Source organism: Salmo salar, chromosome ssa02, assembly GCF_905237065.1.
Source record: "Salmo salar chromosome ssa02, Ssal_v3.1, whole genome shotgun sequence".
NCBI lineage: Eukaryota > Metazoa > Chordata > Actinopteri > Salmoniformes > Salmonidae > Salmo > Salmo salar.
The window spans coordinates 49,587,554-49,603,967 of record NC_059443.1 but is presented as its reverse complement, the minus strand read 5'-3'; the positions used below and the strand labels follow the sequence as shown (position 1 = coordinate 49,603,967).

General features: G+C 41.4%; 1 protein-coding gene across 1 annotated transcript in view; it reads left to right on the top strand.

Annotated features, from left to right (window-relative positions):
• LOC106584808 (heterogeneous nuclear ribonucleoprotein L-like) overlaps positions 1–8,031 on the top strand; it is a 53,424-nt gene extending 45,393 nt beyond the window's left edge. Inside the window, exons 11-13 of the mRNA XM_014170409.2 lie at positions 351–408; positions 856–954; positions 6,454–8,031. Of these exons, the coding sequence (XP_014025884.1) occupies positions 351–408; positions 856–954; positions 6,454–6,509 (213 nt within the window). The 3' untranslated portion in view covers positions 6,510–8,031. The remainder of the gene's footprint in view (positions 1–350; positions 409–855; positions 955–6,453) is intronic.
• The last annotated feature ends 8,383 nt before the right edge of the window (positions 8,032–16,414 follow it).

Genomic DNA, 16,414 nt, shown 5'->3' with positions numbered 1-16,414 from the left:
CTTTCTATAGTGGAATTAAAAGTTTGGATGACCCTGATAATGGGTAGCAGGAGACACCTGCCTATAGGGTAGAGAAGACACAAGCAAGTGGGGAGATAGTTCTTAACATTTTAATAAACAGGCATTCAAATGTTTGCAATATGTCAAGTTATTTGACCCCAGACAGACAATAGCCCAGTGGCCCTCCAAGACCAGGTTTGAATAACACTGGCCTGTAGAAGCCTATTTCTTGTCCAGTGTTGAGATTCATGTCATAACATCGCCATCTAGTGGATAATATATACAAAACACTGAATGAAGCAATGTTGACGCAATAGCTGAACCTTTTCTGTTGTGTGCTTTATGTTTAGTTATGTACAGAACACGATGTACCCGGTTTCATCAAGTTCAAAGTCTTCGATGCAAAACGTAAGTGCTCATTTCATTCATTATGTTGGACTAAATGGACATTATATGACATGAGTCAATTCGGTAGAGGTACTAGTCATAGACATTCAGCTGTTTTTCTAAATGTGTCAGCATTAGCTAGGCACCTAGATTATAAATGTAATTAATAAGGAATAATATAAATAGATAAATAGTATTCTACTATGACTGATATGAATAGACCATTATGAATGCTTTCCTATAGATGTTTATAAATGCTTTCAAAATGATCATACATGTTGTAAATGCTTATGAATTGTAATTCGTATCAATGTTTACAAATGATGAAATACTTATTTATGTGTATTCATGAAAGTTATTATAAAGCGCTACCGACATATTATTTATTATTAACACGCACTTTCACATGTTTTCTTTTCCAATCACTATCTTTTCAAGTTGGCTGATGTTTTCCCCTCTCCCTTCTAGCCAGCTCCAAAACTATCTCAGGCTTATTCGAATTTGACAACAAGACGCATGCTGTGGAGGTTCTAACAGTCCTCAACCACCACCAGATCAGAATTCCAAGTAAGTAGTGTGTCCTACTCCGGAGAGAATGACATCCGAATGCTTGCTTCAAAAACAGAGAAAAAAAGAGTGAGAGATGATGAGAGAATGATAGAAAGAGAACATGTCACAAGGCAGTAAGCTGGATACAAACCTATGCCAACACCATATGTGTGCCAGAGACTGCAGCCCTAGAAAACCGCTAGAAAACCCATGGCACCTCCTCTGTCTCTTTTAAGTGACATCTTCGAGACATTTAACATGGTTCTGACTGCAACTATCCACCCAAAATAATAACAATACGGTTGATGCCCACACCCCACGGAAATCTAATTATCATAATACAAATTTCCCCATCAAAATCTGTCAGTTTAAGCTAGAGATATCCGGGGTTTTTTGCATTGGTTGCATCTCAATCCACCGCATCCGCCGATGTCGCACTTCCGCATCTGCAGTGAAAGGTGACAGAGCTAGAGCGGTGTTTGTCAGAACATGAGACATCCCAAAAAATCTGTCTTCTCACAAAATGTACATGTCAGTGTTTGCACTAGGATGCCCACAGGCCTCACGATACTTGTCTGAAGGTCCCCGGTACCAGTTGAAAAAATGTATGGAAGAGTACCGTAATTTCCGGACTATACGCCGCAACTTTTTTCCCACGCTTTGAACCTCGCGGCTTAAACAATGACGCGGCTAATATATGGATTTTTCCCGCTTTCATTATTTTTTATTTTTTTTAAAACACATTCTGTGACGTGCTCAGTTTTTTGCCGGCATGAAGCTTTCATTAGACCAATGAAATTGCCGAACGGGTTAAGGTCAAACAACTTTTTTGTTTACTGTTTAGATTAAATCGAGCGCTCTCAAACTTCCCATCATTCTGATTACGGTAGTCATTTTGTCACCCTCATCATGGCAAAGACACGGAAAAATGCATATGATGCAGCTTTCAAGTTGAAGGCGATTGATCTGGCTGTTGGAAAAGGAAATAGAGCTGCTGCATGGGAGCTTGGTCTTAATGAGTCGATGATAAGATGTTGGAAACAGCAGCGTGAGGAATTGACTCAGTGCAAAAAGACAACTAAAGCTTACTGCTAATTTTTTATTTTTTGTTACAAGCCGTGTTTCGTTAAAGCCTATTTATTTTTGTTACAAGCCGTGTTTCGTTAAAGCCTATTTATTTTTGTTACAAGCCGTGTTTCGTTAAAGCCTGTGTAAGGTTCATTTGTTTCAATGTACCGGTAGGCACCTGCGGCTTATAGACGTGCGGCTTATTTTTTTTTTTTTAAATTCAGTGGGTGCGGCTTATATTCAGGTGCGCTCAATAGTCCGGAAATTACGGTACTATCAGGGCACAAGGTGAGACCCAGATGCAGACACAGGAGGCAGATGGTTGGAGTCTTAGATGTTTATTGATCCAAAAAGGGGTAGGCAAGAGAATGGTCGTGGACAGGCAAAAGGTCAAAACCAGTTCAGAGTCCAGGAGGTAAAGAGTGGCAGGCAGGCTCGAGGTCAAGACAGGCAGAATGGTCAGGCAGGTGGGTACAGAGTCCAGAAACAGGCAAGGGTCAAAACCGGGAGGACTAGCAAAAAGAGAATTGAAAAGGCAGGCGCTTGGGAAAAACACGCTGGTTGACTTGGACATACAAGACGAACTGGCACAGAGAGACAGGAAACACAGGGATAAATACACTGGGGGAAACAAGCGACGTCCGGGATGGGGTGGAGACAATCACAAGGACTGTAACGGTTGTCGTCGGATTTAGACCAAAATGCAGCTGGGAAATGTGCACTCATCTTCTTTATTATATTCGGACAAGAAGGCGAACCAAAAAGTACACAAAGCGAACACACCGACTAATCACATGCTGGTAAGGCACAAGGCTCTACACAGAACAATCTCCCACAAAACACTCAACAAACACATACCTATATATAGGACTCTCAATCAGAGGCAGATAGAAAACACCTGCCTCCAATTGAGAGTCCAACCCCAATTAACAAAACATAGAAATACAAAACACTAGACAGAACATAGAAATACACTAACATAGAACAGTGCCCAAAAACCCCTGGAATACATAAATCAAATACCCTACTAAACAAACCACCACCCCGAACCACATAAAACAAATACCCTCTGCCACGTCCTGACCAAACTACAATAACAAATAACCCCTATTACTGGTCAGGACGTAACAAGGACAGATGAAACAGATCAGGGTGTGACAAGTACTGTATATGGAGACTGTTTAATGCCAACAATATGGGGTTAAATACATATACAAATAAATGTTTCCTGATATTTATTATATCTTTCAGATATAGGAGAGACATTTTAGAAAAAACGTCCTTTTTATATTTTGGGGGGGGACTGTCTGTAGTTCCATGTGGTGAATCTGTTATTAAATACGTTTGAATGAGCAGTAAGACCCAAAATGACCCCCCCCCCCTGTTTAGACAGGGCTTAGACTGTTTAGTGCCAAAAATAAGGGGTTAAATACATATTTAAAAAATATATATATATTTTATACGTTTCCTGATCTTTCTTATATCTCTCAGATATAGGAGAGACACATCAGAACAAACATCCATTTGATATTTTGTTGGGACGATCTGTTGTTCAATGTAGTGAATCTGTTAGTCAATGCGTTTCTATGGTCTAATAGCAGTAAGGCCCCAAAAAACAATTAGACATGAAGGGGTCTTAAAATCATAAATCAAATAGCTAAATGATCCTTGGTATGACCTTCTTAAAACAATTCCATATAGCTTAGTGGACCCCCCCCCGACTTAGACAGGGCTTAGACTCTTATGGGTTAACAAAACAACTATGCTACCCAAGCATAATGTTAATAATCAATAGCTGACTAGCACAGTCTGATTGCATAGAACCCCCCCCCCAAAAAAAGGGATGATGTTGAGTAATATACTACATTTATCAATCGGACTCCATTATTATGTGAATATAAGACTCTGGAGGATCTAGCAAGATAGTGAATCATTGCATCACCGACTCAGTATAACTATAATGAACATGTGTCTATCTTGCACCGTTATGCAATTACTAAGAAGCTAGATACAAATAGCTAATCCTCGCGACCGATGTTCTAGCATTCATTTATTGAGGCTAACAGCTCTGGGATGTCAAGTTGGTACCCAAGCATGTGATATGTGTTTAGTGTAATTAACAACTATCAAATTAAAGGCAAATAGTCAATCAAATAATTACTCAATAATTGACTCAATTCAACTAATATAATGTATTAGTCATGAAATAATTGACACTCAAACATTACAGTGAACATGAAATACATGATACATTACAGTGTACATGAAATACACGATCCATTACAGTGTACATGAAATACATGATACATTACAGTGTACATGAAATACATGATACATTACAGTGTACATGAAATACATGATACATTACAGAATGACACAGAGTAAATGACTATCACCAATAGGCTAAGACTTATCGTGGTTACACACGTCTTCAGTTCAGAATCATCTCTAAGAGAAAAAAACTATGTGTGTCTGATACACATAGGAGCTTGGTAGCAAGTTCTCAAAGTATGATCGAATTCACTCCCCTCTTAACCAAATTCAAGCGGGAACGTACCCCAACCGGAATGAACACTTCTTAACACTTTGCTAGTGAAAACAAAAGGTAGGAACAACACACCCAGATTCTTATCTAATCAACTCTAATCAATTTTAATGTTATGACCGGAAAACAGGAATGTGCCTAATAACCCATCAACCCAATATAAAAAATGTTGTCTCTTTTTTTATTTTATTTAACCATTATTTAACTAGGCAAGTCAGTTAAGAACAAGTTCTTATTTACAATGACGGCCTACCCCAAACCCAAACCCTAACCCGGACGAGGCTGGGCCAATTGTGCGCCGCCCTATGGGACTCCCAATCACGGCCAGTTGTGATACAGCCTGGAATCAAACCAGGGTCTGTAGTGACACCTCAAGCACTGAGATGCAGTGCCTTAGACCTCTGCGCCACTCGGGAGCAGTCCAGTTACTTTAAAAATACATCAACCAGAAAACATACAATGCAATAAAACATATCGAAATGGGCAGCTCTTTATAAGCTCTTGAAACAAACCAAACACTACAATTTCATTCACACAGTAACAGTCGTCACTCCTCTTCTGGCATCAGTGACCCCAGGACTTCTGTGGAAACGTCTCATCCTGGAGATTGTCACGGTGAAGGTGTGGCTCTCTCTTGTGAGATGCAAATATACATCTGGACAATGCCAGATAGAATCAACATGCCAGGCTAGCCGCTAGACGCCTCTTCATCGCTGGCCTTCATCATCGTTCACATTTGTTCACTCTCTCTATTTATCGACTACAATACAAGTTAAATACATTTTTGTTTTATTCTTCCCTTGCGTTCCTCCCCTACACAGCAGTTATTCACCTTCACACTGGCTGACAACGCAAACAAAAGCCAATAGACAAAACAAAAATGGACCCCCCCCCCAAACACCTTCATTGTGTGCTTTCATTATTTGTTTTGGTGGCAGAGGAGGAAAGTTACAGGAGAAATCTTTGTTTTCTCTAATAATAATGGCTCTCATACAGAGAGCCTCACGCCATAGTCTCTTTGTGGGTGGCAGGCCTAAGGTCCCAGTTAGCGGAAAATAGTCTGAATACAGAATATAAGGAGTAACCCCTTGAGGCAACACAACACAACACACAAACAAACACTCACTCCATCATTTGCTCACTCACACATAATATTAACCTACTCACATGCAAGCTGCTGCTACTCTGTTTATATTATATCCTATCACCTTACCCCTATACATATCTACCTCCATCACTCCAGTATCCCTTCACATGTAAATATGTTATTGGAGCTGACTTTTTAAATATTTCCTGTATATAGTATGCTTATAGTGCGCATTTCATTGTACTTGTGCATGTGACATTGAAACTCGAAACATGATCCTGACTAGTAAATACCAGGCATTCAGTTGAAATGTTGATACATAAAGAGACATGACATATTATAATCATTATTATGAGACATTATAAAGGCTTGCGCATGCTTATAACAAGTAGTAAACAATTATACCTGCAGGCTACCTCCCTGTGATCTAGGAAATCTATGGAACAAATGTTGCTACCAAGTGTTTATCAAAGTTAACTAGATAACACATTGATCATGTCTCTTTAAAAAAAACACTCTGTAACACTTTACTTAATAAGTTGGCCTTTTATATGGAGTGGTTTCAGAATCTTTCGCTGGCTAACATACTGCCTCTGCTTCATGAAATATCCCACCAGGGCAATGCTCAAACTGACCACAGTGTCAACACATGATTATTTAGAGCAAATGTTCATACACACACACATACGCAGAAATACACACACACACACACACACACACCCCTCAAAGTAAATGTATAGAGTTAAACATGTGTGCAAGTCATGTATTTTTTATCCTCTCCTCATCCCTTCTTCCTATTCTGTCTTTCCATCTGCAGATGGTTCCAACCCTTACACCCTCAAGCTTTGCTTCTCCACTTCCTCACACCTCTGAGACCTGGAAAACCAAGATGGCCGCCGCACTAGTTTGCCATCAACAAGGGGAAAGCGGATAGGGGAGAAAGGAAGAGCACCCAACAAAGGAGAACAAAAGAAACAACGCAAGAGTGGAGAGTCAACACACTTTTTCGGACCTGAGAATGGAAAGGCGGGGTGTTAAAAACACTCAAGATCATTTCTCCCCCTCATATGAACAATTTTAATGGATTATTTTTGTTGTCTTTTTTCCTTTATTTACAAAAACTATTTGAAGGAGCTGCGAGTGGTTGGGCTGACTGTTGTAACTGACAGAGGGAAAGGAAAGCCCAACTATGCATCCTGGCAGGGCTGCTTACTCTGCACTACAATTGATTTGACATTTCCTGTGCTGACTTGATGAGGGCCGAATTTGATTTCTGTCTTTTTATTGTGTGACCTATTTTAGTGGTCAAAAGACAGTGGCCCACGGTACATTTTAATTCCTAAGCTGATGTCGATGGCCAGTGGCCAGTTTTACAACTTTCAGACGATTCCCAAAGTTGGACCATGAGAACTGTATACCCAGTTTTTCCCCTATATTAGTTTCTTAGGCGGGATGCAAAATCCCTCGAAGCAACATCTAGGGCAGCTGGGATAAAAATTACAAATTGAAACCAATGGCGGGTAAATCAATTTAGGCAGTGGAGGGCTGCTCTAGCTAGGGGAAACACTGGTGGAAACTAGTGGAAATGTGTGTGCCTAACTCTACAATATAAGAGATTACTCAGTGTTTGTAAATGAACAACCCGTTCACATTATATTGTACATATGTGTGTATAGCAGTTGAGTGTGTGTCCGGGCGCTATGTTAATAAGAGCAGTTCCTTATGGAAAAAACAATTTTACATGTGAATTGTTCCAAGAAAACACATGAAATCATATGATTTTCCACATGTGAAATCATGTGGTTTTTCTGTAAGGGGTGTTTCTAAAAAAATTCTGTCGATGGTCCTCTTCTTTGGAGAACCATTTGAATTAAAACTGAAATGAACACTTGAGACTTGTGTCAGAAGTCAGTGTCAGCTTACTATCTGATGGTCAACAGCAACCCGCCATGTCGGTCCCTGGATCTAGGGTTGGGAAACACTCAGCCGCTACGATACGTCTGTCTTCTCTCAAGACAACATTTTTTGAAGAGGACATTTGCTTTTCCCAAACTGTGTTTCAAGAGTTCCAAACACTGAAGGTCCATGCGGGTTGTATGTATTTAGTGTTCCCAGTTATACTGTGTCTCCATGTTTGTACTTGGCACACCACCACCACGTCTGAAGAATTCACTGTGAGCATGTGCAGAAATTAAAACATTTGCCAGTCGATACACAACAAGGTCATTGTATTCCCATTCCAATAGGTGCTTATCCAATTAGCATACTATTATATATCCAGTTCCGGTAACACTTTGCAATAAGGTTACCTTTAAGGGGTTATAGTTTGTTTAATATTGAATGAAACATTTATAGAACATTATATCACTACTAAATGTCATTTGAACAATGAGAACAGTGAGTCTTTTTGAGATTTCTGTTGCTTTGTCATGTTTCATGATACAGAGAGTGAAATTCATCAGTTTAGCAAGATCAAGGTAGGACTGCTAGTTCCTGATTAGAATTGGGTGTCCTGACGTCCAGGTCACAGGGTTATGGAACACACTTTTACTCTTCAGACTGTTTTAAGTTATGTGTAAGCAATTAAGCAGGCAAATCATATTATGATTACAAGCAAAATTATTTCAGGATATAGTCCTCGTCGATATTGGTCGCATCTTGGCATCCGGCTGGTCCTCACAGTGAAAAGGTTTGCAAAGTGTCTTGCTTGAAAAAGCAATTGCCAAACTATCTGTCTATATACAGTACATTCGGAAAGTATTCAGACGACTTGACTTTTTACACATTTTGTTACGTTACAGCCTTATTCTAAAATTGATTAAATTGTTTTTTTCCCTCAATCTACACACAATATCTCATAATGAAAAAGCAAAAACAGGTTTTTAGAAATGTATTAAAAATAGAAAACTGAAATATCACATTTACATAAGTATTCAGACCCTTTACTCAGTACTTTGTTGAAGCACCTTTGTCAGCGATTACAGCCTCGAGTCTTCTTGGGTATGATACTACAAGCTTAGAACACCTGTATTTGGGGAGTTTCTCCCATTCTTTTCTGCAGATCCTCTCAAGCTCTGTCAGGTTGGATGTGGAGCATCGCTGCACAACTATTTTCAGGTCTCTCCAGAGATGTTCGATCGGGTTCAAGTACGGACTCTAGCTGGGCCACTCAAGAACATTCAGAGACTTGTCCCAAAGCCACTCATGTGTTGTCTTGGCTGTCTGCTTAGGGTTGTTGTCCTGTTGGAAGGTGAACCTTTGCCCCAGTCTGAGGTCCTGAGCGCTCTGGAGCAGGTTTTCATAAAGGATCTCACTGTACTTTGCTCCGTTCATCTTTCCCTCGATCCTGACTAGTCTCCCAGTCCCTACCGCTGAACAACTTCCCCACAGCATGATGCTGCCACCACCAGGCTTCACCGTAGGGACGGTTGCAGGTTTCCTCCAGACGTGACGCTTGGCATTCAGGCCAAAGAGTTCAATCTTGGTTTCATCAGACCAGAGAGAGAGAGAGTCATTTAGGTGCCTTTTGGCAAACTCCAAGCGAACTGTCATGTGCCTTTTACTGAGGAGTGGCTTCCATCTGGACACTACCATAAAGGCCTGATTGGTGGAGTGCTGCAGAGATGGTTGTCCTTCTGGAATGTTCTCCCATCTCCACAGAGGAACTCTGGAGTTCTGTCAGAGTGACCATCAACTCCCTGACCAAGGACCTTCTCCCCCGATTGCTCAGCTCTAGGGCTTGGTGGTTCCAAACTTCTTCCATTTAAGAATGATGGAGTCCACTGTGTTCTTGGCGACCTTCAATGCTGTACAAGTTTTTTGGGACCCTTCCCCAGATCTATGCCTCAACACACACCTGCCTTGGAGCTCTACGGACAATTCCTTCGACCTCATGGCTTGGTTTTTGCTCTGACATGCACTGTCAACTGTGGGACCTTATCTAGACAGGTGTGTGCCTTTCCAAATCATGTCCAATCAATTGAATTTACCACAGGTGGACTCCAATCAAGTTGTAGAATAATCTCAAGGCTGATCAATGGAAACAGGACGCACCTGAGCTCAATTTGGAGTCTCATAACAAAGGGTCTGAATACTTATGTAAATAAGGTATACCTGTTTTTTATTTTGAATACATTTGCAAAAATGTCTAAAAACCTGTTTTTGCTTTGTCATTATGGGGTATTGTGTGTAGATTGATAATTTTAGAGTAAGGCAGTAACGTAACACGATTTGGAAAAAGGGAAGGGGTCTGAATATTTTCCGAATGCACTGTAGCTCTGAGTTACATTATCCAGAACAGTGATTTCCAGACATTTCCTTGAGTACCATTTATTTTATCTATTCCTGTACCAGCACACCTGATTCAACTGATCACGTTTTTATTTAGTTGAATCAGGGATGCTAGTACTGGAATAGATCCAATATGTGGAATAGTGGGGTGTCCTCAAGCAGAGGTTTGTTAAGCACTGATGCTGGTACTTTGGGAGAGGTTTGGGAAAAAATGATCTAGAGACCATCCATCTGTATCTCTGCTCTGTATTCAACTATAACCACGGGGGCCCATGGTAGTGGCTCCTGCCCGGCTGCCCCTCTGGTCTTGGGGTCTTGAGGAGATGTGCGTGGGATAAACACAGCTGTGTCCTGAAAAGACCAAACCCACTCTGCATGTCTGTGTGCTTCAGTGATGCATGAAAAGCAACCGTCTGGCCTCCCTTATGTCCCTCTCTTCTCTTTTTTCACACTTCCCTGGCTGTAGCAATCCCTGTTTTTCTCACCAGGATCATATTCACTAGGCACAAATGGAAGCCATCAGACTGAAATCCGATGCAACACATTTAGCTATATTTTGCACTAATGTATTTGATCCAGCTGTGGGAGCCTGAGATTGGAAGATCTGGCTCTAAATTAACCTCAACCAAATATCGTCGTTGACAGCACTAGGCCTTTGTACATTTCTAAAATTATAAAGGCATAGTGCCAAAAATGTGTATTTTTACAACTGCCCTGGCACTAGGAAGTCAGCAGCAGTCATGGGGAGCAGGTCGATTCGCATTCCAGTGCTGGTTTTTGAGTTATAACCTGGGCTCCCCACACGGCGTTGAGAGAGTAGCCTAGCTAGACAATAGTGTGAGTAACCTAAACGGGCTACTAATGTGGCGTGACTTCGTAGGCTATGCCTACCCCTTTGAAATGTAAAAATGTACTCAATGTACTCATAGAGAGCAGAGAGAAGATGAGGAGTGAGAATAATTCCTCTATTTATTTATTTATTTTTATTTCACCTTTATTTAACCAGGTAGGCCAGTTGAGAACAAGTTCTCATTTACAACTGCAACCTGGCCAAGATAAAGCAAAGCAGTGTGACAAAAACAACAAGACAGAGTTACACATGGGATAAAGTGCAGTCAATAACACAATAGAAAATCTGTATACAGTGTGTGGAAATTAAGTAAGGAAGTAAGGCAATAAATAGGCCATAGTGGCGAAGTAATTACAATTTAGCAATTAACACTGGAGTGTGTTAAGCAGATGAGGATGTGCAAGTATAAATACTGGTGTGCAAAAGAGCAGAAAAAACTAAAAACAAATATGGGGATGAGGTAGGTAGTAGGTTGGATGGGCTATTTTCAGATGGGCTGTGTACAGCTGCAGCGATCGGTAAGCTGCTCTGACAGCCGATGCTTGAAGTTAGTGAGAGAGATATAAGTCTCCAACTTCAGTGAATTTTGCAATTCGTTCCAGTCATTGGCAGCAGAGAACTGCAAGGAAAGGCGGCCAAAGGGCTTTGGGGATGACCAGGGAAATATACCTGCTGGAGTGCGTGCTACGGGTGGGTGTTGCTATGGTGACCAGTGAGCTGAGATAAAGCGGAGCTTTACCTAGCAAAGACTTATAGATGACCTGGAGCCAGTGGGTTTGGTGGTGAATATGTAGCGAGGACCAGCCAACGAGAGCATACAGGTCGCAATGGTGGGTAGTATATGGGGCTTTGGTTACAAAACGGATGGCACTGTGATAGACTGTATCTAATTTTCTGTGTTGGAGGCTATTTTGTAAATGACATCGCCGAAGTCAGTTTTACGAGGGTATGTTTGGCAGCATGGGTGAAGGAGGCTTTGTTGCGAAATAGGAAGCCGATTCTACATTTAATTTTGGATTGAAGATGCTTAATATGAGTCTGGAAGGAGAGTTTACACTCTAGCCAGACACCTAGATATTTATAGTTGTCCACATATTTTAAGTCAGAACCGTCCATAGTAGTGATGCTAAGCGGGCGGGCGGGTGCGGGCAGTGATCGGTTGAAGAGCATGCATTATATTTACCAGCGTTTAAGAGCAGTTGGAGGCCACGGAAGGAGTGTTGTATGGCATCGAAGCTCGTTTGGAGGTTTGTTAACACAGTGTCCAAAGAAGGGCCAGATGTATACAGTATGGTGTCGTCTGCGTAGAGGTGGATCAAAGAATAATCCGCAGCAAGAGCGACATCATTGATATATACAGAGAAAAGAGTCGGCCCGAGAATTGAACCCTGTGGCACCCACATACAGACTGCCAGAGGTCCGGACAACAGGCCCTCCGATTTGACACACTGAACTCTATCTGAGATGTTCAGTGATTTATTCAGAAGCTCTCTTCAGCCATCAGAGAGAGAGCGGGGGAGATTATCACCCGTGTCATATAAACTCTCCGCTGTAGAACTCTGTGGCCTACTTTTTCCAGAGTTGATTTTCTCCCTAAGGACCTCACTGGAGTATCAAATGCTCACTACACACAAGCAGATGAAGAAAACCATCAACTCTCTTTCCCTCTGTTACCTGTGGCACCTTACTCGTAATATACAATCACAATGAGTTCCCGAAACCATCAGGTTATTATTTCAGAAAACTTTTTGTGAATATTGATTGTTGATGGTGTGTGTTACCCTTAAAGGGGCATTTTACAGTACCAGTCAAAAGTTTGGACACACCTACTCATTCCAAGGTTTGTCTTTATTTTCACTATTTTCTACATTTTAGAATAATAGTGAAGACATCAAAACTATGAAATAACACATATGGAATCATGTAGTAACCAAAAAAGTGTTCAACAAATCAAAATATATTTTATATTTGAGATTCAGGCCCTACACCCAAACAAGGGCACTGCGTTCATCCACCTCTGGCCTGCTGGCCTCCCTACCTCTGAGGAAGCACAGTTCCCGCTCAGCCCAGTCAAAACTGTTCGCTGCTCTGGCACCCCAATGGTGGAACAAGCTCCCTCACGACGCCAGGACAGCGGAGTCAATCACCAGCTTCCGGAGACACCTGAAACCCCACCTCTTTAAGGAATACCTAGGATAGGATAAAGTAATCCTTCTAACCCCCCCCTTAAAATATTTAGATGCACTATTGTAAAGTGGTTGTTCCACTGGATATCATAAGGTGAATGCACCAATTTGTAAGTCGCTCTGGATAAGAGCGTCTGCTAAATGACTTAAATGTAAATGTAAATGTAATTCTTCAAAGTAGCCACCATTTGCCTTGATGATAGCTTTGCACACTCTTGGCATTCTCTCAACCAGCTTCATGAGGTAGTCAATTAACAGGTGTGCCTTGTTAAAAGTTAATTTGTGGAATTTCTTTCCTTGTTAATGCGTTTGAGCCAATCAGTTGTGTTCTGACAAAGTAGGGGTGGTATTCAGAAGATAGCCCAATATGGTAAAAGACCAAGTCCAAGTTCCTCATGTGTACATGCCTCTCTGCAGGGAAACTCAGGTCGCTGGCGTAAAAGGTGAACACCCTATGCTTTGCGCCGACAGAGTTAACCCACTTGGTGGGGATTGTAACGTGGCTCATATAGCAAGGATCGCTACGATATCTAGAATATATGAAGACATTCTCCCCTTACCTTAAACATTATTACCTCATCAGTCTCATTCTGAACGTCGCATAATCGTTGGATATCTGCATGAACCCTAACCTAAGTGATGAAGTGATGAAGGCCAGCATCCCGGAGTCGCCTCTTCACTGTTGACGTTGAGACTGGTGTTTTGCGGGTACTATTTAATGAAGCTGCCAGTTGAGGACTTGTGATGTGTCTGTTTCTCAAACTAGACACTCTAATGTACTTGTCCTCTTGCTCAGTTGTGTACCAGGGCCTCCCACTCCTCTTTCTATTCTGGTTAGAACTAGTTTGCACTGTTATGTGAAGGGAGTAGTACACAGCGTTGTACGAGACCTTCAGTTTCTAGCCAATTTCTTGCATGGAATAGCCTTAATTTCTCAGAACAAAAAAAGCCTGACGAGTTTCAGAAGAAAGGTATTTTTTTTCTGGCCATTTTGAGCCTGTTATCGAACCCACAAATGCTGATGCTCCAGATACTCAACTAGTCTAAAGAATGCCCGTTTTATTGCTTCTTTAATCAGTACAACAGTTTTCAGCTGTGCTAACATAATTACAAAAGGGTTTTCTAATGATCAATTAGCCTTTTAAAATGATCAACTTGGGTTAGCTAACACAACGTGCCATTGGAACACAGGAGTGATGGTTGCTGATAATGGGCCTCTGTACGCCAATGTAGAAATTCCATAAACAATCTGCAGTTTCCAGCTACAATAGTCATTTACAACATTAACAATGTCTACACTGCATTTCTGATCATTTGATGTTATTTTAATGGACAAAAAAAATTGCTTTTCTTTCAAAAACAAGGACATTTGTAATTGACCCCAAACTTTTGAACGGTAGTGTATATTGGGAGTATACACTACCGTGTATACTCCCAATACACTACCGTGTATACACTACCGTGTATACTTCCTTAGCCTACATTGGGTTATATGTGCAAAAGTACTATCTCACAACTCGATGAAACCTTCACTTTTGCACAGACATTTCGAAACAAAACATACCAATTTGAAAAATAAGTCACAGGAGTTTTTTGAGCACGAATTAAGACGACTTTTGAGTAGTAAGACATGTATAAAAGCAACAGATACCATTAAAGAAGGGGCTAGAAGCGTCTTATATGGTGAGCTACCGAGTGGCTAGGACAGGCAAACCCCATACTATTGTGGAGGACTTAATTCTGCTGCCACGGATATGGCTGGGACAATGCTAGGGGAGAAGGCCAAAAAAACTATACAGACAATGACTCCATCAAACATCACTGTTTCACGATGCATCAGTGACTTGGCAGAGATGTTTTGAAACAATTACTGCTTCGCATACAAGCCAGTCAATTCTATGCGTTACAGTTGGATGAGTCAACAGACGTGGCACAGGCCTGGCACAGCTCCTGGTATATGTCCGTTAAGTTTATGGGGTGTCAATTAAGGAAGACATCCTCTTCTGCAAACCACTGGAAACCAGGACAACAGGAGAGGAAATGTTTAAAGTACTGGACAGCTTTGTGACATCAAATGGACTTTGGTGGTCAAGATGTGTTGGTATCTGTACTGATGATGCAAAAGCCATGACAGGGAGACATAGTGGAGGGGTAACGCGCGTGCAAGCAGTTGCTCCCGACGCCACTTGGGTACACTGCAGCATCCACCGAGAGGCTCTTGCTGCCAAGGGAATGCCTGACAGCTTGAAAGATGCTTTGGACACTACAGTGAAAATGGTTAACTTTGTGCATGCACGCAGTCAACAGTTGTAAGGTGTTTCTTCCGACACATTGGCGCGGCTGGCTTCCGGGTTAAGGGGGCAGTGTCAAGAAGCAGTGCGGCTTGTCAGGGTTGTGTTTCGGAGGACGCATGGGACAAGACTGTAACTACCAATTGGATATCGCGAAAAAGGGGTAAAAAGTACAACAATATATGATTCTGATTATTTTCAGGGTCGTGGTGATTAGGCACCAAACAGAAGACAATGGACTGAAACAGGCAGGGAATAGCTGATGAGCACATCCCTGATGTCTTTTATCATTGAGTCCCCACCTCCCCCGCTTCAGGCAGTGGAGCAAGGACATTAATACTTGGGGTAAAACATACTCCTCTGACCCACTTCAGCCCATCCCAAGATAACTCGTACCTGTCTTGGGACCAGAGTGTTATCAGGCCATATCTCAACCCTGTCAAAATGGCAGCATGCAGATTCGAAGCAGTCTTCTATGTCCTGCCAATGACCCTGTAAATAAATCAACATGTGTCTTCACTGCAATGGATAACGACTTCCCCTTCTCATTGAAGCCACAGAAGTTCAAGGCCGACCGTGGTACTGTAGGCATTGTTAGCAGATAACAGGATCCCCATTATAGTGAATGGAAAAATTGCAATATTCGTGGTCAATATTCGTGTAAATAATGTCTTTTTTTAAGACAGTCATGGTACAATAGTTACCAATATTTGCTTCTAATACACCAGATGTATGTCCTTGAACCAATTATTTAAAAATCACACAGAAGAAGTTAATTTTTAATATATATAGTTGCTAATAGCAGCCTGCAGTATCCCGGTCGGCCTTCTACTTGAGTTATTCAATAACAAGGGGCAACACTGAGCTACCCTGCAACTTCACTTCCTGGAGTAGCTCAAACTACGCATATTATGTCTACATGAGACGCCATCTTAATTGACTTCATTTGGCTTCAGTGCTCAATTTACTTTTCACATAGGAATGAATGGTGTCACGCGATTGGTGGCTTTGTCCATTCATATATACAGTCATTCCTTCACTATGATGCTATTTGAATGTTTTAGGGCCGGTTTCTCAGACACAGATTAAGCCTAGTCCTAGACTAAAAAGCATTGTCTGTCACGTCCTGACCAGTAAAGGGGTCTTTTGTCATTGTACTAT